The 21,947-nt window shown below is 40.5% G+C and overlaps 1 protein-coding gene across 1 annotated transcript in view; it reads left to right on the top strand.

Annotated features, from left to right (window-relative positions):
• The first annotated feature begins 4,250 nt into the window (after positions 1-4,250).
• The window catches only part of SPMIP7 (sperm microtubule inner protein 7), a 31,856-nt gene continuing 14,159 nt past the window's right edge, over positions 4,251-21,947 (top strand). The window contains exons 1-5 of the mRNA XM_060783325.2: positions 4,251-4,764; positions 8,583-8,680; positions 12,150-12,223; positions 12,588-12,726; positions 14,776-14,843. Of these exons, the coding sequence (XP_060639308.2) occupies positions 4,251-4,764; positions 8,583-8,680; positions 12,150-12,223; positions 12,588-12,726; positions 14,776-14,843 (893 nt within the window). The remainder of the gene's footprint in view (positions 4,765-8,582; positions 8,681-12,149; positions 12,224-12,587; positions 12,727-14,775; positions 14,844-21,947) is intronic.

The raw sequence follows: 21,947 nt of genomic DNA, 5'->3' as shown, positions 1-21,947 counted from the left end.
ATATGTCACCCTTCTCACCCCGAAGGGGACTCAGAGCAGATTACAAGATATATATACATAAAATATATTATATTATTAGCATAGTACAATATCAGTATTATATACTATATTGTACTATACCATTATATTGTAACTTGTTGTAGGTTTTTCTGGGCTATATGGCCATGTTCTAGAGGCATTTTTTTCCTGACGTTTTGCCTGCATCTATGGCAAGCATCTTCAGAGGTAGTGAGGTCTGTTGGAAGTAGGAAAATGGGTTTATATATCTGTGGAATGACCAGGGTGGGACAAAGGACTTTTGTCTGCTGGAGCTAGGTGTTTTTTTAATACTGGTAGCCAGATTTTGTTCATTTTCATGGTTTCTTCCTTTCTGTTGAAATTGTCCACATGTTGTGGATTTCAATAGCTTCTATGAACAAAATCTGGCTACCAGTATTAAAAAACTCAAAAATTACAACAGCAAAACAACAGAGAGTAAACAATCAGGCACATCAAATCACTCTCAACAAAAGATTCCCCCCAGGCACTTCCAAGCATTAAGTGCAAATCAAGGTGGTCAGTTGAAACATTCACACCTAGCTCCGGCAGACAAAAGTCCTTTGTCCCACCCTGGTCATTCCACAGATATATAAACCCATTTTCCTACTTCCAACAGACCTCACTACCTCTGAGGATGCTTGCCATAGATGCAGGAAAAATGTCAGGAAAAAATGCCTCTAGAACATAGCCATATAGCCTGGAAAAACCTAAAACAACCCAGTGATTCCGCCATGAAAGCCTTCGACAATACATTATATTGTAATATTATTAGTAATATTATGTGTAATATGAAATATATAATTATAATGTCATTATTATTAGTATTATATTGTATTACATTATAATATTATAAATATATGTATATACAATCTATATATATAAATCTGTTAGGTTGGTTCAACCGGATAGCAAAACTCCACAACCCCCCAACGAAACTGTACCAAAATTGCCATGCCCATAACACAACCCACAAGGTACAAACATATCTACTCAAAATGAAAAACAACACAACAACACACTCACAAAACGGCAAAACAAAAAACTCAAAAAACCCCAACAAAACTTAACCAAAATTGCCATGCCCATAACACAACCCACAAGGTACAAACATATCTACTCAAAATGAAAAACAACACAACAACACACTCACAAAACGGCAAAACAACAAAACTCAAAAAAACCCAACGAAACTTAACCAAAATTGCCATGCCCATAACACAACCCACAAGGTACAAACATATCTACTCAAAATGAAAAACAACACAACAACACACTCACAAAACGGCAAAACAACAAAACTAAAAAAAAACCCAACGAAACTTAACCAAAATTGCCATGCCCATAACACAACCCACAAGGTACAAACATATCTACTCAAAATGAAAAACAACACAACAACACACTCACAAAACGGCAAAACAACAAAAATCACAAACCCCCCAACGAAACTTAACCAAAATTCCCATGCCCATAACACAACCCATAAGGTACAAACATATCTACTAAAAATGAAAAACAACACAACACACTCACAAAACGGCAAAACAACTGAGCATGCGCATTGGTGCCCAGCCGCAAGTTCCCTGGCGCGCGCACACAGTTCCCTCTGCGGAAGCCATGCCCACTCCAAGCCCTGCCGCGCTGCTTCCCGCACACACCCCCCCTGCCGCACGCACACACGCAACCCCACGCTCCATCACCCCCACCGCCACACACACACGCGCAACCCCACTCCTCCCCGCTGCCACACACACACACGCAACCCCATGCTCCATCACTCTCCCCACCGCCACACACACACACGCAACCCTACTCCCCCCCGCTGCCGCACACACACACGCAACCCCACGCTCCATCACTCCCCCTGCTGCCGCACACACACACACAACCTCACACTCCATCACTCGCCTGCCCCAATCTTACCTCCTTTTACTTCACGCCACCTCCAAACCCCACCCCGCCCCTTCCCGCCCTGTCAAAATCCAGGAAAGACAGGAAGGAAGGAAAAAAGGAAGAAAGAGAAAGGGAGATAAAGGGGTAAGGAAGGAAAGTTAGAGAAAGAAGGAAGAAGAAAAGGAAATCAAAGGAAATATGGAAGGAAAGAAAAGAGAGACAGCAGAAGAGAAAGAAAAAGGGGGAAGGAAGGAAAGAGGTAGAGAAGGAAGAAATGAGAGACAGAGGGAGGGAAAGAAAAAAGGGGAAAGAAGGAAGGAGAGAAGGAAAGAAAAAAGGGAATGAAGGAAGGAAAGAGGGAGTGAAGGAAGGGGGAAGATGTAGAGAAAGAGGGAGGGAAGGAAAGAAGGAAAGAGAGAAGGAAGAAAAGAGACCAGAAGACAAAGAAAAAGGGGGAAGGAAGGAAGGAGAGAAGGAAAGAAAAAAGGAAATGAAGGAAGGAAAGAGGGAGTGAAGGAAGGGGGAAGATGTAGAAAAAGAGGGAGGGAAGGAAAGAAGGAAAGAGAGAAGGAAGAAAAGAGACCAGAAGAGAAAGGAAAAGGGGGAAGGAAGGAAAGAGATAGAGAAGGAAGAGGAGAAGGAAAGATGGGAGGGAAGGAAGGAAGGAAGGAAGGAGGGAAAGAAGGAGAGAAAGAGGGAAGGTTGGCCACAGCAACACGTGGCGGGTAAAGGTTGTTATTTCTATTATTATTATTATTATTATTATTATGCTATTATTCCTACTAGACCCTTTTAGGGGGAATGGGAGAGGTGTCAGGTCCCAGAGGCAATGCATTGCATTGTTGTTATTGTTATGATGGTGGTGAAATAAAAGGAAATAAAAAGAGAAAGAAGGAAGCAAACAGGGAGGGAAGAAAGGCAAAGGAAGAAAGGGGGAGGGAATGAAGGAAAGAGAGAAGGATGAAACCAAGTAGTGAAAGAAGGAAAGAAAGAAAGAGGTAGAGAAGAAAGGAGAGAAAGGGGGAGGAAAAGGGGGAAGGAATAGGTAGGTACTTCTCTTTCATAATAGTCCAGATATCTACCTCAACTTTGATAAGTTTTACTATAGGCCACAGCAACGCGTGGCAGGGCACAGCTAGTATATTATATTATTAGTATAGCACAGGAGACAAGGAAATTGGAAAATACTGTCGTTGGTGCCCATATGAATCAGAAGAAAGAAGTACTGCTCTGCGTTCCTGGTGAGCTTCAGCAATGTGTCAGTAAAATCCTGGATACGGACACAAGGAAGACCACATACTTTTTATTATTTGTTCTTATCCAGCTGACATTCCTCTCTACACCCCTGAGAAGTGAAATCCTAACACCAGCACCTTTTGTTTCTTCTTTCTGCAGTTGAGGAATCCTAGAATTGGAATAACAGAATCCTTAAATTGGAAGAGGCCACATGGGTCATCCAGTCCAACCCTCCACCATACATGCAAAGCACAATTAAAGCACCCCTAATAGATGGTCGAGAGCCCCCGGGGGCGCAGTGGGTTAAAGCACTGAGCTGCTGAGCTTGTTGATCGAAAGGTCGCAGGTTCGATTCCGGGGAGCGGCGTGAGCTTCCGCTATCAGCCCTAGCTTCTGCCAACCTAGCAGTTTGAAAACATGCAAATGGCAGTAGATCAATAGGTACCGCTCTGGTGGGAAGGTAACGGTGCTCCATGCAGTCATGCCGGCCACATGACCTTGGAGGTGTCTACGGACAACGCTGGCTCTTCGGCTTAGAAATGGAGATGAGCACCACACCCCAAAGTCAGACATGACTGGACTTAATGTCAGGGGACTACCTTTACCTAGCCTCTGCTTAAAAGCCTCCAAAGAAGGAGCCTCTACGACACACTGAAGCAAAAATTGGAAAGGCAAAACAATGGTATATAAAGATTATTTATTTTAAACTATCGTTTTAAATGTAAGTTAAATTAAATACTGTACTAGAAAAGATTGAAAAATACTTGATTTATGTGACAAGTAGATAAAAGGATTATTTCATTCACAGATCAAACAGATCTCCTAGATCCAGGTCACTATGAAGTACGAAAAGTTTCATTGTGTGCTCATGTTCTGTTGTCACTAAGCAACAAAGAAACTCTTTGCTCTTTTAGCAACTTCATTATACTCGTGGTTTGCTATTTTCTTGCAGTTATTGTTTTTAAACGTTCATGAAGTTGTGTTCTGGTGCTTTTCACGGAAAAATCTGTTTTAACGAGAGCTGCTGGATACTATCAGAAAATAACTAAAGGCTTTACTTCTAATTGGAAACAACTATAGTGATGGCTTCTCATGTCACTACAAGGCACTTCAGTCCTTTTAACCACTCAAATCTTCACTCTGATTCACTTCACAAAATGCCCCAACATCAGTATGAACGTCTGCTACAGAAAATGTATATGCCTTTTGTGAGGGGTCCTGAAGACAGACATTTGTTTCCCAGTTTTACTGAGAAGTGCAGCAGTTCTTTTCTTAAATCCAATCCTTTTATACCACCTGAAGATGAAAGCTACATCTTAGCTCCACACCGGGAAGATGAGCCAGTAATTAGCTCTTTCTCAGGACTTTTAAGCCCAGCAGCTGAAGCTGAAGCAGATCAACAAATCCCATCTAGAAAATACATTGAACTACAGAGTAGTGGCAAAGATGTGCAACCACCTCAGGAGACATGTATCCCCCACCAGAGAGACCGGATTACTAAGAGAAGAACATCATTTCTATTAGAAAACATAAGTCAGAATCAACGATGGAACAGCAGAGCAGTCCCAGATATTTCTTTAAGGGCCAAAATTGGAGGTAAATTGCATTATGGTTGTTACTGCTATATTTTCCAGTGGAATAACTAAAAATGAAATTTCAATACAAGTGCCATACTTAAATAAGATTTGTTTTAAAAGGATAAACTACATCTTTTGCAAAATATTGTGTAACTGCAATTCCATTACGAGTGAGCAAAGATGTTTCTGTTCAACCATATTTCTGGCATGTAAGCTGGATTGCAGGTCTAGTGGTGGCAAGGTCAATGTAGCTCTTATTGAGATTGGCCCTGAACAGTTGAAAGAAAACAAACCCAAATTTTAATATACTTAGAGCTCTGTAAGTTGGCTTGGCATGACAGAAACATCCATTGAGTCCAAAAACAGCAGTCAAGTGTTTGATGCACTTGCCTCCTGACCCAAAGCAGGAGGCAGCAACAGAGATGACAACAAATAATTCCCCTGGGAGCACAGAGATTGTGTAGTTTTCTGCCACCAGGGAGTGAAAGCAGGTCTTTCCCCAAGTGGATGTCATCGTGGAAAATTCCCTAAGGCCCCTCCCTCTAGGAATGATGGGTTCAGTGCCCAGTTTCTCCAAGGCTGAATTTTGCACCAATGCCATATTGCCCAAAGTCCTGACAATGGTACATGCTGTTGGGACTCAGCCTGTGTGTGAACCTGAGCCTGAATCTCTGATTGTATTGCCTAATGCTGATGCCAATGTTGATGCTAATGTTGTTGGGCCAAGTTTGGATAGTGTGGCTGAAGTGATCAGTGAGGATGAGGCTCAAGATGGAGACACTTTGAGCAGTAAAAGTCCTACAGGCTTTGATTTAGAGGCTTCAAGGGAAAAGCCAAGTTCTCATGAGAAAGTTTCTGTCAGACCGAGAGAAGAAAATTCACTCCCTTTTCCTCCTGGCCCGATCTTGCAAGATAACTTGACACCTGGTCGGGTCAATGATAACAGTTGCAGCTTGGAGATAAGCCAGAACCACAGGGAGGCTCAGTGTTTATGTAGGTCTGAGAGAATCCAACAACTGAAACCAAAGATTAGAGTTAGCCAGAATCGGTTTTTGGGATTTAAGAGTGCCTGTGAGGGGGATTCCCTCAGACCAAGCATCATTTAGTATCAAGTACAAACCTCCTGGATTTTCCAGTTTCCAGTGATCTGGTCTCTAAGGGAATTTCTGGCTTTAAGTGAAAATTAGCTGGGGCTAATCTGTTCATGGATTTCTACTGAGAGTTGTTTGGACTTTACTGCTTTGGATTTTCTGCAAGCTTTCTGGACATTGCTGTTTGCTGTTTCATTTTGGCTTTTTTACCTTTGGACTTCAATCTATCTTATAGTCATCATTCAATAAAAAGGATTGTATTTTTCCTAAACCAAGGTGTGTTGTATTAATGACAAGAGGGCCCTGTTTCCAGCTCTGGAGTACAACACATTCCAAAGTAATTACAATTCTATGAGCATGCATCAATAATCAATTCTAAATCCCCAACCAAGACAAGCAAGAGGGAAGACAGGTAAACCCAGAATGCCTTGTAAACCATGCCTAAATATGGCAAACCAAAGAGTGGTACATTTCAATTCTGGGTACTAGAAAGAGCCACGCACATACACACCACATGCTGACTGGCTCTTCCCAAATCATGAAAACCACAAAGAAAAAAGATGACTCAATGGATATATCGACACTATATAATTAGTGGAGGTGTGCAAAATGCCAAAAACTCTGTTTTGTTTCAGAATATTAATTTAGTAAGCCCCCTGTTTTGTTTCAGAAGTGTTTCTAAATTACCTTGAGAGGCCCATTTAGTTTCAAATTAAAAACACCAAACTTTGTTAATATTTTGTTTAATTAATTTGCCCATTTGTGCTAATGGGAACACTTCCAGGGCTTGTTTCTCCATCATTTTTATGGCTATCAGAATGAAGCTTGCTACACTTATAAGACACATGTAGCTCCCCAAGTTTCAGACCGTTTCACTCATCCACTGCTTTTTGGGAAATTTTATTAATAACTTTTTTTAAAAAAAAAACCCTACAAGGGCTATTCCCTTGAATTTATCTACAATTACATGACATAACGAGGGCATAATTCCTCCAAAATTTCAGAAAGATTCGCACATCTACTGATTTTTAGGATTTTTTTTCAATTTCAGCACCTTGGTCAAGTCACTCACTAAATAAATCCTTAGTAAAAGGAAAACTCCCCCAAATGAATCCCAGTAAACTGAACTACCCCCCCCCACTCCCCACCCCGCACACATTTCTGTGTACCTTATTTTAAGAATAATATAGACAAATCGGAGTGAGTTCAGAGAAAACAACAGGAGAACGTATTCATTTGCTTTGAGAAAGGTTCTGAAGTCCCTTTCCCTTGAATTCGTGGCTTGTTCTCGGTCTTGCAGCTCTTCTGATGTCTGAGGTGGAATATCCATTGGCCTGTAGAGCCCAGTTTAGGTGGTTCAGTTCATCTTGGAGGAGGTGGGGATCGCAGATTCTTTTTGCATGGTCTGTTGTTGTTCATTCGTTCAGTCGTCTCCAACTCTTCGTGACCTCATGGACCAGCCCACGCCAGAGATCCCTGTCGGCCGTCACCACCCCCAGCTCCTTCAAGGTCAGTCCAGTCACTTCAAGGATGCCATCCATCCATCTTGCCCTTGGTCGACCCCTCTTCCTTTTACCTTCCACTTTCCCCAGCATAATTGTCTTCTCTAGGTTTTGCTGTCTCCTCATGATGTGGACAAAGTACTTCAACTTTGTCTGTAGTATCCTTCCCTCCAATGAGCAGTCGGGGTTTATTTCCTGGAGGATGAACTGGTTGGATCTTCTTGTGGTCCAAGGCACTCTCAGAACTTTCCTCCAACACCATGCATGATCTGCCAAGGCTTTAATGGTGCTTCCTTTTTTACTTGGGTGATGGTTGGAGTTTTTATGTAGATATCTGTCTCTGTGTGTGGGTTTTCTGTAAACTGTGTGACCCAATTGTTGATCTGGTTTGTGGATGACTAGGACATCTAGAAATAGGCAGTTTTCCTTCATTTTCTTTTTCCATGGTGAATTGGATGTTAGGGTGGATGCTGTTAAGATGGTCCAGGAACCTGTTTAGTTCTTCTTCTCCATGGCTCCAAATGGTGAAAGTGTCATCCACATAACTGAACCATATCGTGGACTTTTTTGTTGCTGTTTCCAGGGCTTGTTTTTGAAAGTGTTCCATGTAGAAATTTGCTATGACTGGGCTGAGAGGGCTCCCCATGGCTACTCCATCTTTCTGTTCATAGGATTCACAGTTTTTACTGCTAGGCCACCAAATCCTAATCAAGGTGGTCAGTTGAAACATTCACACCTAGCTCCAACAGACAAGAGTTCTTTGTCCCATCCTGGTCATTCCCCAGATATATAAATCCAATTTTCCTAGTTCCAACAGACCTCACAACCTCTGAGGATGCTTGCCATAGATGCAGGCAAAATGTCAGGAGAGAATGCCTCTAGAGCATGGCCATATAGCCCGAAACAAATCTACAGCAACCCAGTGATTCCAGCCATGAAAGCCTTTGACAATACATTGATACCAGATATTATTTTTATATGATTAGGAAATTTCAAGCTTCAAACAGATTTTAGAACAGAATACTTCATGTAGATTCACAAAACTACAAATCTGATGAATGACTAGCAATATTACTAAAAGCACTTTGTGTAAGTTAGGAGGAATCCCTACTGCTTTCAAAGGCTTACTTATTATCATAGTTATACAATTCTTTCACTTGTACATAACATATAGAGCTGTAAATTTATTTAAAATCTGAGTGCTGCAATATATACATCACAAAACGTTCAACACTTTCTTTCAGGAAGTACAAGTCCAGGAAAAGCTATACCTGTTCAGCCTAAAACAAAAGACAGTTTCTCAAGTCATAGATTTGCCTTTTGTGTAGACCCGGATGTTAAGGTAATTTTACTGATATTGTTTACTGATATTGATTCTGCTGTTTATATAAACCTTGAATGTATTTAGAAAGTGGTGTTACTGTAAATGTCTGGTTGTCAGACCAATAATTGACTTTAAAATAATTAAACGATGTTGTAAATGCAAGTCAAGAGTTAGTGAAATAATATTTAAAGTTAATGCTGAAAAAGGTAACCTAGAAGTATTTAAAATATTTTTCAATATTATAAATATTTGAATGTATTTTTGGATGCTGAATTTTAAAAATGCAATCAAATGTCATACCTCACATATGTTCTTTCATAAATTTCATTAGTAATTTCAATTCCTACTTTATTCAGTGAAATATTACAACATTAAAAGTCAAAGGAAGTTGTGAAAAAGCTGTATGCAGTAGAGCAAATCAGAGGTCATTATTGGATTTAGAATGCTGAATTCCTACATACATTTTTAAGTGTCTATGTCCCTCAACTTTGGAAGCCTGTATAATAGTTGCTATGTTTGTTGCTTTCTAAAAAATCAGGATAATCATAAAATAATAAAATACGACATAACTGATACTCTATAAAAGAAGATCCATTTCTTCTTCTGCCTGTAAATCATATGTACTTCCCAGGATCAGTCTCCAATTCTTTCTTTTTTGCTGGCAGTAAAAAGGTAGTCTAATGCTGTTGGAACCCTCATTAAATACAACTTAATGAAGCTATGGTCCCTTTCACACAACTGTATAAAATCCACATTGAATTGGATTATATGGCAGTGTGGACTAAGATCATCCAGTTCAAAGCAGATATTGTGCCTTGATATTCGGGGTTATATGACTGTGTGGAAGGTCCCTAAGTGGGACTGGTTAATTAAAAGAATGAGTGCAGGCAGCTATTTCTTATCTTTTGTACTCAAAAACGCTTTGGGACCCGCCTACCTTCGTGACCATATCTCTCTCCATGAACCAGCCCAAGCTCTTCGATCTTCGGGAGAGGCCCTCCTTTCGCCCTTGCCAGTTTCTCAGGCTCGCCAAGCGAGAGAGCCTTCTCCTCTGTGGCTCTCCGACTCTGGAACTCATTACCCTGTGAGATTAGGAAAGCCCTTACCTTAGAAACCTTTAAAAAGAATCTCAAGACCTTGCTATGCCTCTGCGCTTTTGGAGAGCAGCCACACAAGCTTTAGCTATTGCCCCCCTCAACATTTTGACCTAGGAGTACCCCCTCCCGCCGCCTTGTACGAAGGTATGTTTATTACACTGTTTCTCTATGAGTTCCCCCATGCAAATAATCTGCTCCTTTTATCTCACCCTGAGTTTTTAAACCATTTTATTGTACATGTGGCCCGCTCACTGTCATTATGTTGTTTATTACTTTCTTCTTCTTCTTCTTCTTCTTCTTCTTCTTCTTCTTCTTATGCTTTGTGTAGATTGCTTATTGTATTTATATGCTTAGTTGTGACGTTTATTTTACTGTAATTTGTATTGTACAAGGGATATTTTTTAAGTAAGGTCCGTTGGAACATAAGTACACAACGAAAGTTTACTTCAAAAAAGTAAATTTATTTTCAGAAAGTACATACTTCACTCTATTTTTCGACATAGTTGCCAAGTTTGTTCAAACACTTATCATACCTCTGAACCAATTTTAAAATACCCTCTTCATAAAAACTTGCTGCCTGCTGAAGCCACCAAATCGTCTGTAATCAAAGAAGGGTGACCAGAACGGTCCTCATTATGGACGTTGTCACGGCCATCTTTTAATTGTCATACCCACTTACGCACTTTGCTTTCACTCATAACAGTATCACCGTACACTTCACAAATCTGTCGATGAATTTCTGCAACAGGCAGGTCCTTGCTGACAAAAACCGTATCACTGAGCAAACCTCACATGCGGCTGGTGAGTTGATAGTCTTAAACATTTTTAAAGCACAGAACAGAACCGTACAGGTTAGCTACAGAGCGGAAACTGAGCACAGTTGTTCCCGAGGCATGCCGGTACACGACGCATGCACTCGTTGCGGTATGCGCGCGAACTACTAGTGTCTACAACAAAACGGATCTTACTTAAAAAATACCCCTCATATATCTCTTTAAAATCGAGGATAAGCTGTTTGTATTTACAGATAATACCTTTAATTTTCTATCCATTTTCTTTTGCAAGTGTTTTTATTTTGTGTTCATGTAAGTTCCATTTAAATGGAATTAGAGACCTTGTAAATGGAAGTAGATTTTCCACTCCCTATCTCTTTGTCATCATGTGAAGTCTGCATTCCAGTTACTTCCCCTCCCCTTTAATTGCTAAGATTACTTTAACATATTATTAATTACAATAGCCCCTCCTTAATGTGTTCTTGTCAAGAAAGCACTTTTTCTCAGCTATAGAGGAAAGCCATGTCAAACCTCTTGACTAAATCTTGTGAAGCAAGCCCTATTGTAGAGTTACTAGAATCCAGAGAACAAGAAGATTTATCTAATGTTCTCAACCCACTCAATAATCTGAACATCATGGGAAAGTTTACCTGGTAAATGTGGGTACTGTTCTATTATCCGGGTGGAGGTCACAAGAGAGTGCTAGACAGAGCAGGATAGTCAATGTGTCAGGTTTTACAATGTATTGTAATGTAATATAGCTGAGTCATGCACTGCTAATAGGCTTATATTGGAAATGCCGAGTCATGCATTAACTGTATATAGGGAATCATTTGGGGAATGTGTTCTGGCCTGGTCCAGGTGATTGTGAATGATGTAATCCTGGGTCTGAGTTAAGTTAATGAGTTGGGAACCAATCAGTGATTGCTATATGTAAATGTACAGAATTGTATATAAGGAAGTCATGTACAGTGTATATTCCTCTCCTTGTGCGGTGATGCTGTTTGCCGAAGGCTCTGTGTAATTTATTAAAGGAACCTGTCTGCTAAGACAAGATATAACCGTGTGCTGTGGTAAGTTTGTAGTGTCATCTAGATTGGAGGGGAAAACAATAGTAAAACTGACAATGGCTGGGCATGTGCTCAAGTGCCTGTAAAGAGTTCCAGAGTGATTGCAGTTTGTGGGAGCAGTTGACTGAAAATATTGTGCAGGAAGAAGCTACTGGAAAGCGCTGAAGTTGTGCAACTGATCTGCTGCTGAATTGTGAGATAAAGTGCGACACAATGTTATGGGGGGAAGGGGGTTGAAGGAGTTAAACAATTTCCCCCTGTTCTTGTTATTCCCCCCACACACCCATGTTACCATCGTCAAAACAACCTTAGTTTATGATATGGGGGAGAAAGGGGAAAGGAATAATCAGTTAAAATGAGGAAAATTGTTTCCTTCTTTAACTCCCCCCCCCCATAAAATGGACTATTCTTCTCTGTCTAGGCCCCCCTTTGGAGTCTGCCTGGAAAAGGGAACAGTACCTAAATGTGTACTTGAGAAACTATAGTTTAGAAAACAATCTTCTGCATTATCTTGCATGCTGTTAATATTGTATTGTATTTAATTAAGTTAAAAGATCCTTCTTCTGAAACCTGCAGAGATGAGAAAGCTCGGAAGTATATGTATACCTCAACAACTCAAAGGTTAGCTTCTATTTCTGATAAATAAAGCCAGCTTCCATGTCCTGCTTCTATTCCTGCCGATGTTCACTGTCACAAATATTTGATATTTCTCTTCCTTTGCAATACATGAAAATAACTCTTGTTTATTTATTTGCATAAATGGTGACTTGTATTACACATATTTCTTTTTCTTTTCTTGAAAATAAAGATACAAAAACCTTTCCCTTTCCCCCCTCTTGTATGAGTACTCAAACACATATGAGCTGGCATTACAAGTTCTCTTCTGTAAATCTCTGGAAGAAAGCTGTGTAAATTATTTAACTGCAATTGGCTATAATAATCAGCTGCAGTAATTGCTTTTCAATTTCTTATTCCTACTTCAAAGAGGATATGAGGACATTCCCTGGGACATAATATTACTGCCAAAAATCAAGCCTCCAGGTTCAGTACAAGAATTAAAGGATGATGGTGTCTCCCAGAATGCTGCACTGAAACGGTATGAACCAACTGAAGAAATAAGCCAAGTAAGCTGACTTTATTACAATTGTTTTATTTTATTTATTTACAGAATTTATATTCCACCCTTCTCACCCCACAGGGGACTCAGGACGGATTACAATGTACATATACATGGCAAACATTCAGTGCCATAGACACACAACACATATAGACAGACACAGAGGCAATTTAACATTCCAGCTTTTTTTGAGGGTATTCTGGCCACGAGGGGAGCTGTCCCTTCACCAACCATTTGTGACACTGATGAAGTACTTCCTCATTCTTTGCATGCTTGCTGGAGATTTTTATGGCCTCGTAAATTAGTTAAATTTGCCTCCCCGCATAAGCAGTACCTAAATTTCCTACTTGACAGGTGCAACTGTCTTTCGGGCTGCAAAGGTTGACAGCAAGCTACACAAATTGGTCGGATGCTCACTCTGACCTGGGCTGGCTTCGAACTCATGACCTTTCGGTCAGTAGTGATCTTAATGCAGCTGACTCCCAGCCAGCTGCACCACAGTCCCTGTGTGAAGGCAATTGTTAATACATTGTCACAGTGAAGAACACAAACTTTGTATGCAGGAAAACACCAGAATTAATTCCCTGCATCTTTCATGAAAAAGACCTGGCATAATGTCTACTAGAGACTTCAAACCATTTCTGCTAATACACAGAATACATAATACTAGTCCAGATGAACAGCCTAATTCAGGATGAGGATGTTGTTTTTAAGTGTTTTTTGCACTACAAATATTTTTTTCAAATTATAATCCGTCCCTCCAACAGTTTGAGAGACTGTGACCTGGCCCCTGTTTAAAAAGTTTGAGGACCCCTGAGATACACCAATGCAAAAATATTGCCTGTTGAAAATACGTGAACTAGCAGAGATGGATGAATTGACAATGTTGATTAAGGATGGATCCTTAACTAAATTCAAGAAAGACTGGGACATATTTATTAGTTTTATATAGCAAAGATGGGGACAATTTTCAACCATTGTTTTTCTGATATAGAAGAGTGTTATTAAAAATAGAAAGGTAGAAATAAAGTGATGCTTGAAGGGATCAAAAAATAAGAAGTCAAAATCAGCAGGTAATGAGTGATAATAGATTCATTTAGCTAATAGATTCATTTAGTTGGTGTTTGTTTAGAATATGTATGTATGTATGTATGTGAATATATATACCCGGCCCTGAGCAAGGGCCGGGTAAATGACCTTGGAGGGCTGTATTTGGCCAATATATATATTGGTTGTAGGTAAGGGGTCCTCAAACCAAAGCCCGGGGGCCAAATACGGCCCTCCAAGGTCATTTACCCAGCCCTCACTCAGGGTCAACCTAAGTCTGAAACGACTTGAAAGTACACAACAACAACAATCCTATCTCATCAGCCAAAAGCAGGCCCACACTTCCCATTGAAATACTAATAAGTTTATATTTGTTAAAATTGTTCTTCATTTTAATTATTGTATTGTTTTAAAGTGTTTTTTGTACTACAAATAAGATATGTGCAGTGTGCATAGGAATTCATTCATGTTTTTTTCAAATTATAATCCGGTCCTCCAACAGTTTGAGGGACTGTGACCTGGCCTTCTGTTTAAAAAGTTGTGGACCCCTGTTGTAGGTTATAGTTAAAGGTATGTTACTTTTGCCTATAATGAGAAATGTTTTTGTGGTAGGTTTAATTTCATTTTGTGTTGTGATGTTTTTTCTTTGTTCGTATGTTTGAATTTGTATTAAAAATGAATATTGTAATGCTTCAATTTTCTCATGGATTACACATATTTTGACCCAAACACATTCCACTAACATAATTGTGTGTAGAATCTTGATCAGTTTCCTGTTTTTGGACTTGCTTAGGGCTTCTATAAAAGAAAAACAATATGAAAAAAAAAGTTTTTATATTGGAAGAACTATGGAAGTAATTATTATTACCATTATTTCAGAAATCATTTCTGGACCAAGCTGGGCCATATTCCCTATACTCTGGTCACCCAGTATCCATATTTTATTGGTGTTATTATTAATCCCATATATAAAATTGATTATTCTCTCTCAATATAATTGTTGTTTTAGGTTGTTGGAGACCTCTGGGGCAGATTTCAAAGAAGACCCTTCATAGTACCACACCGACCAATTGATTTGTAAGTTGCGTTGATTTTTATAATTTTATAATTTCAAAATATTTATTTTCTTTTCATGGTTCACATAATAAATCATAGAATTGTAGAACTGGAAGAGACCAACCTCTTGCTATACATGAATACACAATCAGAGCACTTCCAATAGATGGTCATCCAGTCTATGTTTAAAAACCTTCAAAGAAGCGTATTCCACCACACCATGAGACAAAGTATATGCTGAATATATCTTACTATCAGGAATTGCTTTCATATATATATATATATATATATATATATATATATATGAGAATAACAGATTGCTCCTCAAGAGTTGGAGCTTAAAACAAAGAACTGATACATGGCCTATTTTTCCCCCCCGTTGGTTTACATAAAGAGTGGGAACAATCCATTAAGGAAAGTCAGAAAGTCAATAGAAGAAAAAGACACGTAGAGAAGAATACACAAGAGGGGGGGGGGGTGGACACAAAGAAACAAAAAACAACAAACAAACAAAAAACAAAAACAGAAACAAAAAACGAGCAAGGAAAGTGAATAAACTTCCAGGTCATCCCAAGTTGAAAATCTTCTCATTTCAATATGTTTTAGTTATTATTATATTTTTGTCTCTGGTTTCTTATTGGTATTTCCTTTGAGTTTTTTTTATAATTTACTAATATAAATCTCTTTGTTTTCTTTTTTTTAATAAAGTCCAAAAAATTTGTCCAATCCGTTTTTTGGTAACCTCCATTGTTTTGTGTGATTCTTTGGGTAAGTCTATCCATGTTCAAAACATCCAGAATTTCAGTGTCCACTGTTCCATTGTGGGAATTTCCTTGGTCTTCCATACTCTGGCTAAGATAATCAATCCTTGCTGCAGTTGTCATGTAGAAAAAAAGCTTATCTATATTTATATCCATTTTAAAGTCCATGATTCCTAACAAGAAGACCTCCAGCTTTAATTCAATTTTTATCTGTAGAATTACCTCCATCTTTTTACATATTTGGTACCAAAAATTCTTAACCTTCTTACATTTCCACCACATTTGGATAAAGTTACCCATATCTTTCTCACATTTCCAACATTTCCCTTTAACTTTACCCCTATGGATCTTTGATAGTATTTCTGGTGTTAGGTACCATCTATAAAATAATTTGTACCAATTTTCCTTCAATTCCACTGCGTAGGTATATTTCAGTTTCTTATACCATATGTCTTCCCACTCTGACATGGATATTGATCGATTTATATCTCTAGACCACTCTATCATATTTTCCTTTACCTGTTCTGGTTCCGTGTACCATATTAGTAATTGTTTGTAAAGTCTACTTATTAACTTTGTATCAACCTTTATTATCTTATCCCAGAATCTTTCTTTTGTTTCAAAGCCTAATTTATTATCTATATTAAAATTCTCTCTAATCTGGTGGTATTGAAACCAAGAAATCGTTGGGTCCAGTGATTTTAGTTCTTCCTGCGATTTAAGCGTCACTCCTTGTGTATTTACCTTTATGAATTGTTTATATGATAACCATTTTCCCGAGGTAGTTCTCTTAGATGATTAGCCTTGTTGGGTGAAAACCATAATGGTGCCTTTTCATATAATCTTTCTTTATATCTGTCCCAAGTTTGACTTAGCACAACTCTTATATAGTGATTTTCTAAAGTTTCTTTCCTTTTTTGCCTTTCCTCTCCAGAGATATCCATGCCACACCTGGACTAAATCGAATCCTTCCAGAGCCAGTAATTTCCTTTTCTCTAGAGTAGTCCAATCCCTTAACCAGCATAGGGCAGCCGCATCGTAATAGTTTTGGAAATCTGGTAGGGCTAGTCCTCCTCTTTTCTGTCATCCGTCATTAGAATTTCTTTCTAATGTTTAAGACTTTGGAGTAACAGAAATCATGCCTGCTCCCTCTTCAATGTGACATCCTTTCAAATATCTAAACTCGGCCATCCTGCTCCCCAAGCTGTTCCTCATAGGAGATGGTTTAGCAGATTTCAAGCTTCTCTTAGTGAAACAATTGTGAAAAATAACAAGTTTTGTTTTATATTTTCTGAGCATGTGGGTTCCCATAAGCGTATTTCTAGAAAATACATCCTTTATTATTATTTGAAGAATAACGTTTGCTTAAATTTAATTTAACTTTTTCAGTACCTATTGTTTTCTACTGTTCCCCCCTTGCTTCCTTTTTTCATGCCACATTTCAGTCATTTCTTCCAACTTTCAACCAGGCTACTTAATACTGCTTTTAGTTTTGTTACCAGTCTTCATTTAGAGAACCTCTGAACTGTGGTATCTCTTTGTTCCCATTTAGATCTATCTGTGATATCGGATGGAAAATGAAACATAGATATTGAGATTTGATCACCATCACTGGGTAGATAGTAGGGATCGGTGCTTGGCTGCTGTAAAGATCTGGATGAGGGCTAACAAATTGAAATTGAATCCAGACAAGACAGAGGTACTCCTGGTCAGTCGTAAGGCCAAACAGGGCATAGGGTTACAGCCTATGTTGGATGGGGTTACACTCCTCCTGAAGACGCCCAAAGGCAACTCAGGGCGGTTTACAAATGGCACAATTCGATACCTGCAATAACATAATAAAAATTAAAACATTTAACATAAGTAAAATTCAATAAATAATAAAACAGTAAAAATATAGATCCTCCACATCTTATTACTAAAATCATTATCCAATCGCATTGTTCAGTCATTCTGAGGATCAGAGTTTGTGTGCTACACTGCATTTGGGAAAGCTTGCTCAAAAAGCCAGGTTTTAACTTTTAACAGCAGCTCGACTATTAATTGCAAAATATTGGAAAGGGGCAATAAAAATACAGATTAATGAATGGTATAAAGAAGTCTGGAAAATGGCACTGAACGATAAGCTAACATCAAACTTAAAAGTAAAGAAGGGATTATGTAAAAAAAATGACTTTGAAAGTATCTGGAGAAAATTTATAGAAAAATTATTGGAAAAAGAAGATGGGAATTTACCTCCAAATGAAGAACTGATTTTTTGGTGGGACTTTAAGAAGGGGAGCACAGGGGTGAATGTAAATAAAAGAGAAGGAAATGTATAGTATATGTCTATATAACTGTATTTTCTCTTCTCAAATAAAAATCTAATTAAATTGATTTTTGGCAAGTTGTCGATGACATCCTGGATGCACTTCTCAAGTCATCTTCTCAAACTGGCACATAGGTGCTTCTACATCCCAGAGCAATCAGCCCCCTAGCAACCAGCCCTTCTTATTGTAACTTCTTGTTGCAGTTTGCAGTTATATTGACTCCTTTCCTGGCATGTAGTATTTCTTGTTGCTAGTTTCTTGCTTGAAAATCTTCACTGATGCTTAATTGTAACAATTCTGAATCCCTTCTGTATATGACTCTTCGGACTTCTTCATTTTCCTTGACAAGTTCTTCCTCCTTGTTCTGTAAGATCAATTTCCCCTCTGTTCTGTTGGGGGAAATCTCGTGTTCTCTGATAAATTGAAGCATCTCAACACATAGACGTAGTGTAGTTAACTTCCAAGAGAATAATTAATGAGCTGTCTTCTCATCAGTCCTTGCTGTATTCTTCCACCTTCAGCAAAGGGTGCAACTTGTCCTCTTATGAGAAATGAGATTTCAACTGTGCTAGGTTAGATCAGGAACCATTAAGATCTTTCCTCAAATGCATACAGTAACTGCACAGTCCTTGATTTGGATCTCTGCAGGAGAAGAAAAAGGGCCAAAGACCCTTCTGTAAGCTCACAGCAGCCGCTCCCAGAAAGGACACAGGACGCCAATCCGTAATCAATCAGGAAACTTTTACTACTGGATGCATATACACAATGAAAGCCAGGATTGGCATACAGACGCAAGTCAACCCTTATATACCCTCCCCCACATTCGAATCCTCTCTTCCCGCCGACCAAGGATCCCGCTCAATATTCCCCGCCAAAACCGCCAACTGCCCCTCCCAAGGCCACCAGCTGCAAACCCTTATCAATTCTCCATGTCAGGAATCCGGTTTTTTGCGCCAATCTCCAAGGCCAGGAAACCGAGTCCTGACATAACGTCCCCCTCCACCTCTTCTTCTTCCTGGAAGGGAAACATACATCACCATCATGTTCCTTCTTTGTCTAGCGGACCTTGGTATTTTTTCAACAAACTACAATGAAACGTTGGGTGTATTTTCCCCAATACCTTAGGTAGTTTCAAGGTATATGTCACTTCATTTATTTTGTCAGAAATCCTAAAAGGACCGATGTATTTGGGAGACAACTTCCGGGAGGGGGTATTTAGCTTAAGGTTTTTTGTGCTCAGCCACACTAAATCCCCTTCTTCCAATTTGTCACCTTCCCTCCTTTTTCAATCTGCAAACAACTTATATTTTTGTTGGGCCTCTCGTAGTGATTTTGCCACTCCCTCCCAGTTCGCTTTCATTCTGTCTGGACATCCTTCCTTTCCCTCCAGTTCTTCCCCCCAACTCGGCAGTTTGGGTAAAGGGGTTACTTCCATGCCGTATACTACCTCAAAGAGGGATTTCCCTGTGGACGCGTGACAGGCTCCATTGTACGCAATTTCTGCAAACGGAAGTAGATCGGCCCAATCGGTTTGGCATTGGTTTGTGTATGTTCTTAGGAACATTCCCAAGGTCTGTTGTGTGCGCTCGACCCCCCCATTGGTCATGGGATGGGACGCCGAACTCAGGGTCCTTTCCACCCCCATCAACTGCATGAATCCTTCCCAGAACCGGGCCGTGAATTGCACCCCTCGATCACTAATCACCTGGTCCGGGCAACCATGTAACCGGTAGATATGTTTGATAAACAACTCAGCCAATTTCTCTGCAGATGGCAATTTAGGCAGCGCTATGAAATGCGCTTGCTTTGAGAACAGATCCATCACCGTCCATATGTAACGTTGACCTCGGCTAATTGGGAGTTCGCCCACAAAGTCCATAGCAATCACCCTCCATGGTTTTGAGGGTTCTGCCACCTTTTGCAACAACCCCGTCGGCTTTTGTGTGGTTGCCTTATTTTGTGCACACGCACTACATTGGGATACATACATTTTGGTGTCACCCCTCATGCCGGGCCACCAACACTGACGTGCCAACATTTTCAAGGTTTTTGTTACTCCCCAGTGCCCCGCTCCCTTGTTGCCATGGCACCTGACCATCATTTTTTCCCTCAGGTTGCCTGGGATGTATAACTTCCTGTGCACAAATCCCAATCCATCCTTCCATTCCACCTTTTCCTTATTCCTTTCCAGCCACTTATCCTCCCTGCATGCTTGCCTTATCTCCTCCTCCCATCCCCCGTCCTTGCTCTCAACCCCCACCAGTCTTTGGCTGCGCTCCGTTTGTGCTCGGGTTTGCACTGCCATGCCCCACTGCTGTTCTGAGAATATGCTCCCCTTTGGGCCTCGCCCCCTCCCTCCATCCTCCGGTATTCTTGACAATGTGTCTGCGATTACATTTTGTTTTCCCTTTTGGAACCGCAGCTTAAAATCAAATCTGCTGAAATACTGGGCCCATCTTATTTGCTTTGCTGACAACTGCCTGGGTGAAGTGAGGTATTGTAAGTTTTTATGGTCGGTCCACACCTCAAAGGGGATGCCGCTTCCCTCTAATAGGTGCCTCCACGTTTCTAGAGCCTTCACCACTGACAGAGCCTCCTTCTCCCACACTGGCCAGTTCCGTTCAGTTTCGCTGAACTTTTTTGAAATGAACCCGCAGGGTCTCAACCTCCCTTCTGGGTCCCTTTGCATCAGAGCCGCCCCGTAAGCCCAATCCGATGCGTCACAATGGATTACGAACGGGTTGGTCAAATCGGGGTGGATCAATACTGGTTCCTCAGTGAATCTGCGTTTCAGTTCTTCAAAAGCCCCTTGGCACTCTGTTGACCAATTTAGCTTTGCTCCCGGGGATCGTACCTTCACCGTTTCCCCCTTTCCCTTTGTTTTTAGCAGTTCAGTTAGGGGCAATGTTACTTGAGCAAAGTCCTTTATGAAACCCCGGTAGAAATTTGCAAACCCGAGGAATGATTGCAACTGTTTGCGCGTTTGGGGAGGGCTCCACCCCCTGACATCCTCCACCTTTGCTGGATCCATTGCTATCCCTCCCTTGGAGATTCGGTATCCTAGGAAGTCTATCTGTTCTTTATTGAACTCACATTTTGGCAGCTTTGCAAACAGTTTTGCCTCCCTCAATTTCTGGAGCACCTCTCTCACCAATTTGACATGAGATCGTCTATCACGGGTAAACACAATTACATCATCCACAAAGCAAAACACCCCACGATACAATAGTGGGTGTAACACCTCATTAATCATTTGCATAAATGCTGATCCAGAGCCCTTTAAACCGAAGGGACAAACGGAGAATTCAAAATGGCCGAGCGCGCAGGTGAACGCCGTTTTCCAACTGTCCTCGGGCCTTATGCGCAGCTTATGATAAGCTTCGATCAAGTCAATTTTCGTGAACACCCTTGCTTCTGACAGTCTCGATAGTAAGTCCTTAGTCAGTGGCATGGGGTAGTTGTTGGTGGTGCTCACTGCATTCAGCCCCCTATAGTCCACGCACAGTCTCAACGAGCCGTCCTTTTTGTACCTAAACAGCACTGGGGCTCCCAAGGGTGATTCGGAGGGCCTTATAAACCCTCGGGCCAAGTTTTTATCAATATATTTCCTCAGTTCCTCCAACTCCTTGACCGACATGGGGTACAATCTACTCCTGGGCAACTTAGCATCCTCATTGAGTTCAATCTTTACTTCGACCCTCCTAGGAGGGGGAAGCTGATCTGCTTCCTTTTCGTCAAAGACATCCTCGAAGTCTCTGTACTCAGGGGGAATTTCCTGCACTCTGCCTGCCGTGCCTTCTATCCCCTTGCAAAACTTCCCCCCTTCTTCGCTCTGGAATGTCATGCTGCCTTCCCTCCAATTGATTTGTGGGTTGGCTTCCTTTAACCATGGCATCCCCAGTATTACATTGTAAGTAGCCATAGGGGATACTACAAAGGTTATGCTGCCTTCCCAGCTCCCCACCTTACATCTCACTTCCCCCACTTCAAATCGCGCTGGGGCTCCAGCCGCCACTGATCCATCTAGCTGCGAGAATGCTATGGGGCTCTGCAAG

The sequence above is a fragment of the Anolis sagrei genome, chromosome 6 (assembly GCF_037176765.1).
Source record: "Anolis sagrei isolate rAnoSag1 chromosome 6, rAnoSag1.mat, whole genome shotgun sequence".
NCBI classification, from domain to species: Eukaryota; Metazoa; Chordata; class Lepidosauria; order Squamata; family Dactyloidae; genus Anolis; species Anolis sagrei.
The sequence above is the reverse complement of the archived record's forward strand: the minus strand, read 5'-3'. Positions and strand labels throughout refer to the sequence as shown.